This window comes from Peromyscus maniculatus, chromosome 10, assembly GCF_049852395.1.
Source record: "Peromyscus maniculatus bairdii isolate BWxNUB_F1_BW_parent chromosome 10, HU_Pman_BW_mat_3.1, whole genome shotgun sequence".
Lineage (NCBI taxonomy): Eukaryota > Metazoa > Chordata > Mammalia > Rodentia > Cricetidae > Peromyscus > Peromyscus maniculatus.
In genome coordinates, this window is record NC_134861.1 from 19570742 (window position 1) to 19582772 (window position 12031).

General features: G+C 39.7%; 1 protein-coding gene across 1 annotated transcript; it reads left to right on the forward strand.

Moving 5' to 3' along the window:
* The first annotated feature begins 425 nt into the window (after positions 1 to 425).
* C1d (C1D nuclear receptor corepressor) lies at positions 426 to 11705 on the forward strand. Its single transcript, XM_006994989.4, has 6 exons — positions 426 to 449; positions 889 to 1235; positions 6858 to 7003; positions 8068 to 8134; positions 8444 to 8499; positions 11008 to 11705. Exons 3-6 carry the CDS (start codon positions 6866 to 6868, stop codon positions 11170 to 11172), a joined length of 426 nt encoding a protein of 141 aa, XP_006995051.1. The 5' UTR covers positions 426 to 449; positions 889 to 1235; positions 6858 to 6865; the 3' UTR covers positions 11173 to 11705.
* Positions 11706 to 12031: the final 326 nt, after the last annotated feature.

Genomic DNA, 12031 nt, shown 5'->3' on the forward strand with positions numbered 1-12031 from the left:
TAATGGTGTTCTAGGAATTGAGAATGAAATTTAGAAACTTTAACTCCAGTTTCTCATTTGCTACAACACTAGTAACATGACATGGACAGGTTATAGATTAGTTTGGATATTGAACTCATGTGGTCAGTATGTATGAATTAAGTATCAGTTGTGTGCAGTGGGATTCTGTAATTGTAATCTCAGTAGGAAGAAAACATGGGAAAAACCTGCATAGGAGGTTTGTGTAGGAATACAAGCTTGCTGTTGACTTACAAGCTGGAAATTTTGTTTGTGTTCTGACAAATAAAGTTTGCCTAGCAATCAGAGGGTGGAGCTAGCCACTAGTTAACCATTGATGCCAGGCGGTTGGCTCACACCTTTAATCCCAGAATTTGGGAGGTGGTGACAGGACTATAAAGCATGTAGAGACAGGATCTCTCAGCCCCTATTCGGTCAGAGGATCCAGAGAGGTAAGAAGTCCGAGTGGCTGCTCCTTTGCTTCTCTGACCTTTCAGATTATTACCCCGATATTTGACTCCTGGTTTTTATTGATAAGATTTAATAGATTCATGCATCATGGAATAGTTAAAGGGCAGAAAGGAGGAGGGTGAGAAGTTTCCTTTTTGGCATGCAGCTGGCCATGGTTAGGGGTAAGGAGGGAGTGGTAACTGAGCTCCCCCCTCCTCTCAGGTCACTTTAGCTTGTGTGATTGACATAAAACTACCCAGCACAGTTGGGAACGGTGCCATAGCCTGTTAGCCCAGCACACGTGAAGGGTTGTGAATTCCTATTATATGAGACCCGCTCAAAGACAGAAACAAAATAACAGAACCCGGGCTTGTACTCTGCATATGTCGGCACCCCCATTTAACTTTTTTTTTTTTTTTAAATTGTATTTTCATTGGCCAGGCATCTCCTAGGGAAGCCCCTCAAACAGCTTAATCTGAGCTCTGGACCCAGTTCCCGTCAAGCAAAGACCTGAACAAAGCTGGAGGGAACACTCAACTTGCATCTGGGGTAGGTGAGAGCAGAAGCCTCATCTCCACAAGAGGCCAGGGCCTCCTTCCTCTCACTTCCCACCCGGGAGCAACACTAAGAACCTCCGCCTCCGCCTCGGGCTGGGACGGGGCGAGCCAGGGGACCGAAGCACGCACGCGCGAGACGCGGAGCGACGCACGCGCGGCAGGCGGAGGCAGTGTCATGGCGTCATCACCGTGCGACCTTTCTTCCGGGAGAGGAGCGTCCGCCGTACTGAGGTATAGTGCAAAGCTGGGTCCCGGCGATTGTCGTGCCCCTGTGACGGTCCCCTTCCCCGCTCCCCGGGATCGCGTCCATCCTGTGGCCGACCGGGAGGAGCCAGCGGGGCCCCGGCGCCGCTAGCGTGGTCCCAGCAGGCCCCCGAGCCTGTCCGTGCGGCTCCCAGGCCCTGCCTGGCTTTCACCCTGGTTTCGCTCTCAGCCCTGCCTTTTTTTTGTGCTTCGATTGTTAACGTTGCCTTTTAAGGGTTGAAAAGCGAGGAGTGAAAACCCCACGCCATCGGTTTCTGGCTGATTTCAAATCTAAACGGAGAAAGGCCAAGATGGAAGGTGGAAAGAGTAATTTCTTCTTCATGCAGTCCTTACTGTTCTGCCCAAGATCGGAAAGCTTACGGTGGCAGTGTTAGCTCATTTGAGATAACGGCTTCCTTAATTTTGTTTTTCTTTTTTTGACACTGGGTTTCTCTGTGTAGCCCTGGGTGTTCTGAATTCTCTCTGTAGTCCAGGCTGGCCTCGAACTCAGAGTCCCACCTCCTTCTGCCTCCCAAGTGCTGGCATTGAAGGCGTGCGCCACCCTGCCGGGCCAACAACTTTCTGCTGTAGTTGATTATGTCAAGAAAGTAATTTTTCTTTATAGTCTGGAAGAAGTTCAGCACGATTCAAATTTCTGTTAGAAGATAGGTTTAATGACTTAAAATTTGTTGATTACAGTTTAGTTTTGGCTTGGAAAAGGTGTAATTGCCCTGGTGTGATGTTCATAGTCTAGTTATTAACTTGTTTGGGCTAAGAGTACACAGAACCAAATATCAACCATACACTTTTTATTTATAAATAACAGCTAGGCCTTATTAAACTTTAGAAAACTACTCGTGGTTGGTAGAATCGACAGGCTGCATTGTTTTGTTACGAGATACGATGACAGTGTGAACAGTCTTTTTAAAAAAAGTAATAGAAATGCAATCCCTCAAATCAGAGATGTTGTAGATGCTTTCCAATACATGTAACGACACAATTTTCTCTTGTTTTTAACTTTTTAAATGGCTATGTATATAACAGTAGCTCCTGTTTCCAAGCATTCAATCCTATATATGGCTCTAAATATTCTACATTGGATTAAACTTGGTTATTTTCATTTTCATAAAGCAATAACTAATGTTATTAGCCAATGTTTTGAGTATTCTACTAATGGAGTACAGCTTTAAGAGTTTTACCAATTTATTTACTTAATTTCCATCACAACCTTATTATTATCATTTCTTTAACTGCAATCAACAAGTTTCATGCTTTGGAAAAGGTAGTTTTTGCTGCTTTCTAACTTTAATTCTGAGCTCATTGAAGTAAGCATTGAATAGAATTTGTTTCCAGTGTGACCCCAGTCTTAAGCTGTTTCCTTATTGTGTTTAAAATATTTCTATTTATTTATGTGTATGTGCTCTTCCTGTGTGTATGCCACATGTATGTGGGTGGCTGGAGGTACAGGTGGTTGCGAGCTTCTCAGGCTGACTACTGGAAACCAAACCTGGATTCTCTGGAAGATAAACAAGTGCTCTTAACTGCCGAGCCGTCTCTCCAGCCTTGTAATTCATGTGGATTGTGTGTTTGTGTGTGATGTTTTCCTCCATCGTTGTCCACTTTGTTCATTGAGGGGCCCTCCACAATGTTTCTTATTGGACCTAAGACTCACTGACTTCAGCCAGTCTAGCTAGGCTGCTAGGTGAGTCCCTGTTTCTCCCTTCTGAGTGTTGGGCCCCCTCCATACTGGCCCACATTTATGAGGGTGCAGGAGATCTGAATTCCAGCCCTCAAGCTTGGGGTTGGGGTAGGTGCTTTATCCACTTAGCCATTTCTCTAACTCCTGTGATGTGTTTTTAGAGGTTAATACATTTTTGAAAAGGAAGCCTTATATATTTTCAGATTTTACTGAAAATTACAGCTAACACTGGCAGAATCACTGTATGACCAAGACAGTACACACACACACACACACACACACACACACACACACATATATACATATATAATATGTTTCACCATTATTTTCTAAGGTACTGCTGTATAAAACATAATTATAGGAATAGAATTATGGTGCTCAACCTGCAAATAGCGCTCTTGTTCCAAAAATCAATTAAGTATATGTTGGATTTTCCTTCTCTCACTAATGTGGTAACTATGTGGAACTGTAATTGCTATAGCAATGGAAACAGGTTCCAAATATACATCACCATATATTTTTCTCCCAAATCCATGTAGTAACTTCTAATATCTGTAACTCCAAACTGTGACATGATGTTAAGATTCTCCAAACTTTGGTCCCAGTTAACTGTGTGTGTGTCTGTGTGTGTGTGTGTGTCTGTGCGTGTGTGCATGTGTGCGCACATTAATGATGTTTATTATGGTGCTCATGATGATGAGCACTATTGGCATAGATTCAAGTGACTCTTGTGATCTTGAGAGTAAATTACATAGTATGTAGTGTACTTCTTAAATTACACAAGATACTCATCACCTCAGGACTCTGGCCTTGTACCAACTTCTTTTTTCTGTTCATTTATTCCTTATATGATGGATTCCTATCTCATGACTTTAAATACCATCTGTTCATTGACAATTTCCAATTTTTTATTTAAGCAGTGACCACTCCCCTCAACCCTAGACTCCTTATACTTAGCTTCCCACTCAGTACTTTGATTTGATGACTCGATAAACATCTGAATACTGTTCTGCTCCCACAAGTCTGCCCATCTTGATTTTAGGGGAGATTTTTTTTTTTTTTTTTTTTTTATAACAGGTCTCACTACATAGTCCAGCTGGCATTGAACTCAGGATCCTCTTGCCTCAGATTTTCAAGTGTGCACCCCCATGTCAGTTCATGTCTTAGCAGCATCTCCACTCTTGGTTGTTTTACCCCTATTCTCACAACCCACAAACAGCCCACAAGTGGGTTCTGCTACCTTTGCCTACAAAATCCAACCCAAACTGGACTGCTATTCCCCACCTTCAGTTCCGTCTGCCTAGTTAAGTAGATAGCTGGTGCTGTCATTTCATCTAAACTGGTTCAACAACCTCCACAGTATCCTAGCTTTCCTCTGTCCTGTAGAGCAGCAGCCAGAGGGTACCTCTCCTGCAGAGAACTTTCATTGTTTTACTTGCCGATCTCTTCCCTTCTCGCCCTGCCACATCTCCCAGTCAGCTGCATTTTCTAATATATTTGTTAATTCTTTGAGAATTTCATGCATGCCCACGATACATTTTAATCATACTCATCCCTACTCCTCCATACCCCTCAGACCTCCCCTCCCCTGACCTTGTCAGTTGTTTGAAGGGTGCTTTAGCAAGCCTTCTTTCCTGGGATCCACAGCTGATCCTGTCTTGGATGACTGGTCCAGCTCCAGAATTGTGGTGGTGTGTGAGGGAAAGATAGGAGTTAAGGCTGAAGGACGAGAGGGCCAGACTTTGAAATTGCTTTCCTGTTTGTCCTGAAAGGGTAGGGAGCCATTGCAGGGCTCAGGGAGGCTGAACATCAGTACCTAGTTAGGGCACTGCGGTGAAGACTCCCTTCCCGCCACGGTCCTCTGCTGGCTTTGTCTCCTTGACTCCACTCTGAAGGGTGCTTTCTTTACACATCGGGGTCTTGTTATGTCTGCTATCCCCCCACCCCCACCCCCGTGTCATTGTAACTTTGTGTTTCTGTGATTATTTGATTAAGGTGTATCATCTGCACTCAGCATTAAGCACCTTATAGACACTAGTTTTTTAAGTAAAGAAGTACCTAGGATATATTGTTTATGCTGCTCTTCAGTTTTCATTCCTGACTTATCTTGGAACTCTTTCTAAACTGGACTTCAGTGCTTTTTCACTGCTGCAGAGTGCTTGATTGGATGATATAGCATCATTTATTTAATCAGTCTGTATTAGTAGGCATGTATGTTGTTCATTGTCTTAAGGTTTTGAGAACTATTGTAGTGGATGCACATTAACATTTTGTTTCATGTAAATTAAATGTACATTTCTGAGAAGTAAATTTACTCTCCTGTGCCAGCTGTGTAAGTGGTCCAGGCTCACCTTCTCTTCATCCTGCAGTGCACGGCTGAACCTCTTCAGCACTCAGTGTGTGGTGATCTGCTGTCAGACTTCACTGTAATAATCCACGCAAATCCTTGTTGTGCTCTTTAGTTTATGAAGGCTGCTTTTCAAAAAAGTAATTTCATGTTTTTAATTACCACGTACTTCAGTTTGTGTCCTTAAATAACAGACATTATATATCTATAATGCCATTTTCATATGCAACAAAATTATCTATAATTTTGATAATGAACTTTACAGATCATTAGACCAACTAGATTATTTTATGAATGAAAAATTGGAAGCCCAGAGAGATTTAGTGATTTTTTTTTTCTGTAGGTGACAGAGTCAGTGTTCCAGCAGGCAGCACTGAAAGCTCAAGGGTCTGTTTCCACTACCCCCCAAACCAACCTGGTACCCCCCCAACCAACCTGGTACCCCCCAAACCAACCTGGTACCCCCAAACCAACCTGGTACCCCCCCAACCAACCTGGTATCCCCCACCAAACCAACCTGGTACTTCCCCCAAAACCAACCTGGTACTCCCCCACCAAACCAACCTGGTACCCCCCACCAAACCAACCTGGTACTCCCCACAAAACCAACCTGGTACCCCCCCCCCCCCACAAAACCAACCTGGTACCCCCCCAAACCAACCTGGTACTATCCCCCCCCAAAACCAACCTGGTACCCCCCCACCAAACCAACCTGGTACCCCCCCACCAAACCAACCTGGTACCCCCCACCAAACCAACCTGATACCCCCCCAAACCAAACTGGTAACCCCCCCAAACCAACCTAGTACTCCCCCCAAAACCAACCTGGTACTCCCCCCCCCCCAAACCAACCTGGTACTCCCCCTCAAAACCAACCTGGTACTCAGCTGTTGTTAAGATGCTTAAGGACTATAAATACATATATGAACTTGAACTTGAAAAGTAATTTTAGTGATAGTTGATAAAAATTTTTTATATCTAGGATTTGTTTAACTTTAATATAGTGAACTGTCAGAATGACACCTAAGTTTTAAAAAGCTAAATAAAATAAAACATTTTCAGAGAAACTCACTTTGTTGATTTCTTCAGTAGACATTAGAGGACTTGTTTATCACACTTTCAGTTTTAAATACATTTGCCTTCAATAGAGTGCTTTTAAAAAATATGGCTTCCCTTTCCCCCATTTATTTTAATTTCTGAGATGGCAAGACTAGCCTTGAACTTAACCTGTAGCTGAGGGTGACCTGGATCCTCATCCTCTAGCTCCACTTCCCAGGTGCATGTGCCACTGAATCTGGGTGAACATGGGGTTTGCTTATTGATATGTTGTATTAGAATCATGTTTTCAGAGCTTTGAAAATCTCAAGGGCTTGATGTGTGGCCTGGGTGGGTTTTTCCTCCTTCCCAGGAAAGAGGCGCCTTTTAGGAAGAGATGCTGGAAGGTAGCTGTTCTAGACTTGCATGCCAAGGTTCACTTACTAACCTTACTCAAAAGTAAATGTACTTTTTATTTTCTTTCTAAAGTTCTGTCTCCAGTATGAATTCTGAGAACTTCTTTTTTCAGTTGTTGAAATGGCAGGTGAAGAAATGAATGAGGACTATCCTGTAGAAATCCATGAATCTTTATCAGCCCTGGAGAGCTCCCTGGGTGCTGTGGATGACATGCTGAAGACCATGATGTCTGTCTCTAGAAATGAGTTGTTGCAGAAGGTATTTTTTTTTGTCTTTTGTTTTTTGAGATAGGGTTTCTCTGTGTAGCCCTGGCTGTCCTGGAACTCACTCTGTAGATCAGGCTGGCCTTGAACTCAGAGAGATCTGCCTGCCTCTGTCTCCCAAATTCTGAGATTAAAGGTGTGCACCACCACTGCCTGGCAGCAGAAGGTATTTTAAATGTGTTTCCTGAAGATGAATTTCATAAGACAATAACATGTGGAAGAAACAGTTGATTAGCACTTTCCATGTCTTCCTACTGGAGTTTCAGGCGTAGAAGTGTTGGAGTATATTTGTCCAGAACATCTTGCAAAACTTTTGCATTGGGAATTTGATTTCAGAAAGCAAGGACATGATAGCATTCTTTTTGATGGAATCTGTCTTTGACCTTTTAAGTATTGTAATGATATCAAAGTTTCTGGAAACAGTGTACTACAAAAACAGTAATGAAATGGTTTTGTATTGCCTAAACATTTTGTTCTGCTTCTTATATATAAGTGAACCATGTACAATGCTTATGTTGAGTAATTACTTTTGACATAAAAGCCGAGATTATAACTCTGAAATTGATATAAATTAGAAGAGTTTTTCTTGGATTGTAAAAATTCCTTGTTTAACCAGAAATGATACCCTGAAGTGAAATTTTTTAGCAAAAACAGAACAAAACAAAACAAAAACTCACTGGTTATATTTGGGTATATGTATATATATACAAATACATGTACGTTTGCAGTGGCAACTGATGAGTGTGAAGGCGAACGGGGTGTGTGTGTGTGTGTGTGTGTGTGTGTGTGTGTGTGTGTGTGTGTACAGGAGGGTTTGGAGGGAGGAAAAGGAGAGAGAAGTGTTGTAATTAAAATACAGTCTCAGAAATAACCAGAAAGAATCACTGGTTTAAGAAGACATAGTTGTGCAAATTATTTCTAGATCATTTTATTGTTGGATTAAAGGAAGTGAGAAAAACATGCCTTTGATACCTTGTGGTTGGGAAAAGTTTAAAGTGTTATCTGTTGGTGTTCAGAGTTTGTGTGTATCTTTCATTTTCTTGTCTCTTCCTGTTTTAGTTGGACCCACTGGAACAAGCAAAGGTGGATTTAGTTTCTGCATACACATTAAACTCCATGTTTTGGGGTATGTATGTTTCTTTGTAGTTCATTAGAAAATATATTATTATGTTAAGGGCGATTTGTTTTTAAGAGCTAGCAATTAACATAAAATTATCCTTTATAGTAATCTTATCAGTCAAATGTTTTTTATCTTTTATGTCAGAGTACAGGATGCCTGTGAGCCACATACAAACTTAATATTTCATAGAGGTTAAATAATTTAAAATTGAATTAACTATACAACTTTCCTTCTTTGAGTAACTAGGGTTTATTTTATTATAACACTCTTACTATTCTATATACCTCTTTATTTAATGTGATCTTTCTCTTATAGTTTATTTGGCAACCCAAGGAGTTAATCCGAAGGAACATCCAGTGAAGCAAGAATTGGTAAGACATCTGTGATTTATCCCTATTTATAGGTCTGTTGTATAACTCTGGAATTTCAGTCATATGGCCATTATCACTGATTAGGGAGATCAGAATTATAGCAGAATGGCATAATTCTCGTAATTATTTATAACTTTCATATTATTTTTCCTATAAATTCTTAAAAATTTTATTCATCTCCAGGCTTACTTAAGAAAAAAAAAAAACTCTTAGACAATTCTTAAAAGTGTATTCATTTGATTTACTAGCAAAGACGGGGAAATTTCTCTCCTACCTTTTCAATTCCTCCATTAACTCATTTTCTCAGCAGTAAAGAATTCAGTTCAGCAACAAAGCTAAAAGCTTTTTTGGCACCAGCCATATGTATACTGTCCAGTAATTCTGCATCAGTGACATATTTACAACCCGTAATAAATCTTCTACATTTGCCTCTGTATTCCATTTAGATGTATAAGTACACTAAATAAGATCTAATATCTTGGAGTTTTTGCTGACTTCAAATATTAAATCAAATCATCCAATTCGAAGGAGAAAAATAGAAATCAAACATAGTTACCTTACTGACTTGGCTTTATGAATAAGAATTTTAATGAATTTATTCTCTGTGCACATAAAATATAATGTACATATATATGCAAAACACACTTGACATTGTATCCTTGTTTTCAAGTTTTCTAGTAGCCAGTGAATGTAGTATTTACATCTTAGTAAAGCACTTAAAAATAAACTGAGTAATTCAGCCTTCTTCATTAAAAAAATGTATAGACCAGGGTATTTTCTCCTTTTAAGGTTATTGAGGGAAAAATAACTTCATACTTAAATATAGCAGTTGTGAAAAAATTTTAAGAGAAAGGCATAAAGGAATATCTATAGATTTTATTTGACCTATGATACTAGCTTTAAGAAGTGCAGGTCATCTTTTTAGCTTTCTGATAGTGTCCTTTTAAGAAATGATTTTTCAACACAAAGTTATTTATAGTACTCAATATTGTGTTTGTAAAAGGATAAGACCATTTGTCTTCATTTTCCTTTAAGTTCTACTTTATGGAGAGCACATTAATTTTCTGGAAAAGGATTGGCAAATAAAAAGCATTCTTAAGTCTATTACCCTTTTCTGACCTTGCAACAGACATTACTAATTGATCACAGAATTAGAGGAAATCTATTTGCTATTTGTCATATGCATCACAAGTGAGAAATAGTCACCTTGTTCATCCAAGGATATTTGAGTGCCTACTAAGAGCTAGGCATCATTTTCAAGTGAGGTAATGCCTCAGAGAAAAGCTGAGGAATGTGGCAGATGCCACACCCAGAATGAAGGGAAACACACAGTAAGATAAATACTGCACGTACTGACTGTGCAGGATGCTAAAAAGGTAGTTCATGGGGGAAAGGAAAAAGCAGAGCAGGTATAGCGGATTGGAGTACCTGGGTAACGTTCCAGTGTTAATGGTGAAGACAAGCTTGCCAGTTGAGCAGACTAGAAGGGTAACTGGATGGATGTTTGTCAGCAGGGCAATAAGCAGGGCAAAGGTCCCAGGGCAGGATTAGGGTGGATGTGCTGCTTTGTAAGGGTTGCAGCTCTTACAGGAGAGAATAAGGAGCCAGCAGAGGATTTTGAGCAGTTACTCAGTTTTGATAATGAAACACTTGTAAGATTTTTGTATTTTACAGTGTATGTTCATCTGTTTTATTTCAGTGAAACTTGTTTTTGAGTAGTGATCAGTCATTTACTATATTTTATGGTTTTCATCAGCTTTATTTCACCATTTGAAATATAAGATTTATTTATTCTGAGTAATATTCTCAGGAGATTTAAAGTGGTCCAGAAGTACTTCCCAGTCAAAATTATGAAACTGAATAAAAAGATCTCCTATTTCATTCTGCCTATTTTAATTGTGACACTAGACAGTAACATAAAATAGATATAAATACTGCCTCGCCCATTTTCTGTTTAGAAGAATGAAGGGAGAATTTAATTTGTTGATGTAAGTGTAGAATTCAGATTTTAGAATTTACTCTTCAGATACAAAATAGTTAAAATGAGAATTTAGGTTAATGTTAATTAAAACAATAGAGCTATATATAAGCCGGTTATTGTTCAACGCTATAGTGATACCCTAGTGCGAGCCTTGCATGAGCTTTCTCTGGAAGAGTTCAGAACACTTCTAAAATATTTGGCTCTTTGTTGTTGCTGTTTTTAGACAGGGTCTTGTGGAGCTCAAGCTGGCCTCAAACTGGATGATGTTGAAGTCTTGATCCTCCTGCCTCTGCCCTCCAAGTGCTGGGTGCACCTCCGTGTCCACTGGAGGGAGTTTAAAGTTTGTCTTCCCCTAGACTCTCAGCTCTGAGAAAGCATGGGGCGTGTTCATCCCGTTCATTTGCACTCACTAGTACCATGGACTTAATGGGCAATAAATACTCGCTGAGAAAGGATAATAAAACCTATCGATAGTGAACAGCTCAGAAAATCATTGCCTTTTGTTTTTCTTTCTTTTTCTCTCTAAGGAAAGAATCAGAGTCTACATGAACAGAGTCAAAGAAATAACAGACAAGAAAAAGGCTGCCAAGCTGGACAGAGGTGCCGCCTCGAGATTTGTCAAAAACGCGCTCTGGGAACCAAAACGGAAAAACACACCAAACGTTGCTAATAAAGGAAAGAGTAAACATTAACTTTTTGGTTTTGATGGACATGTTTCCAAAAAGTACATCGTTTTTATCAGTTTACAAAATAGGTAGTTATGTGGCAATGTGAGGTTTAAATGGATTCCTTTTTGAATTCATATATAAATTTACACATTAAATTTGTGATACTGAATCTTTTTTTGCTGAGAAAGATTAAGTTGTCATTATTGATTTTCATATAGAGCATCATGTTTTTAATGTTGTAAGATATTCTGTAAGCAATTGTGAAATCCAAATGTTCTTTGTAAACATTTGTAGTGTTTTAAGTGAATAATGATATTATGAAATGTGCTGTCTGGAGACTGGAGTTATCAGGACATCTGTTTCCACTAATGATGATAAATGCAATGACTTAAATACCCACTTTGTTTTCTGTTTAGTTAGTTCAACATGGTTCTGTGATTTTTGGAGTAATTGCTTTCTTGATATTCAAAATGCAGAATTGAAACCTTAAGACTGTCCTTTAATTCTTCATGTTCCATTTACAATAAAACGTTCTCGTTACCACTGGTGGAAACTGAGGTTGTGTGTCCTGGCTGGCTTTGGCTTGATTCCCTCCTGATAAGGGTTATAGCTGTTTGGCTCACTGGCTTCTTGCTGTACACAGAGAAAGTGAACATGTTCTCCAGATGAGGAGGTAGGCGTGAGAAGCTCCTTCCAATACACAGCATTTATGAGTCATGCCCCTCAGTTTTCTTGTCTTACTCTTAGATTTTTTTTGACTATGTATTTCTTAGACCATATGTACTTATGAATATTTTGAACCAACTTTCTTTATTAAGTATTGCCCCTTAGGCACAGGAGTAATTACATTGTATTTACATTCTGATTTATCTTTCCAGAATAT

Excerpts from the sequence above, each read along its gene's own strand:
- C1d (XM_006994989.4), top strand. The coding sequence starts at position 6,866 with ATGGCAGGTGAAGAAATGAATGAGGACTATCCTGTAGAAATCCATGAA. Across the intron at positions 7,004-8,067 it reads GAAATGAGTTGTTGCAGAAG|TTGGACCCACTGGAACAAGC; the intron begins GTATTTTTTTTT and ends TTCCTGTTTTAG. Across the intron at positions 8,135-8,443 it reads ATTAAACTCCATGTTTTGGG|TTTATTTGGCAACCCAAGGA; the intron begins GTATGTATGTTT and ends TTTCTCTTATAG.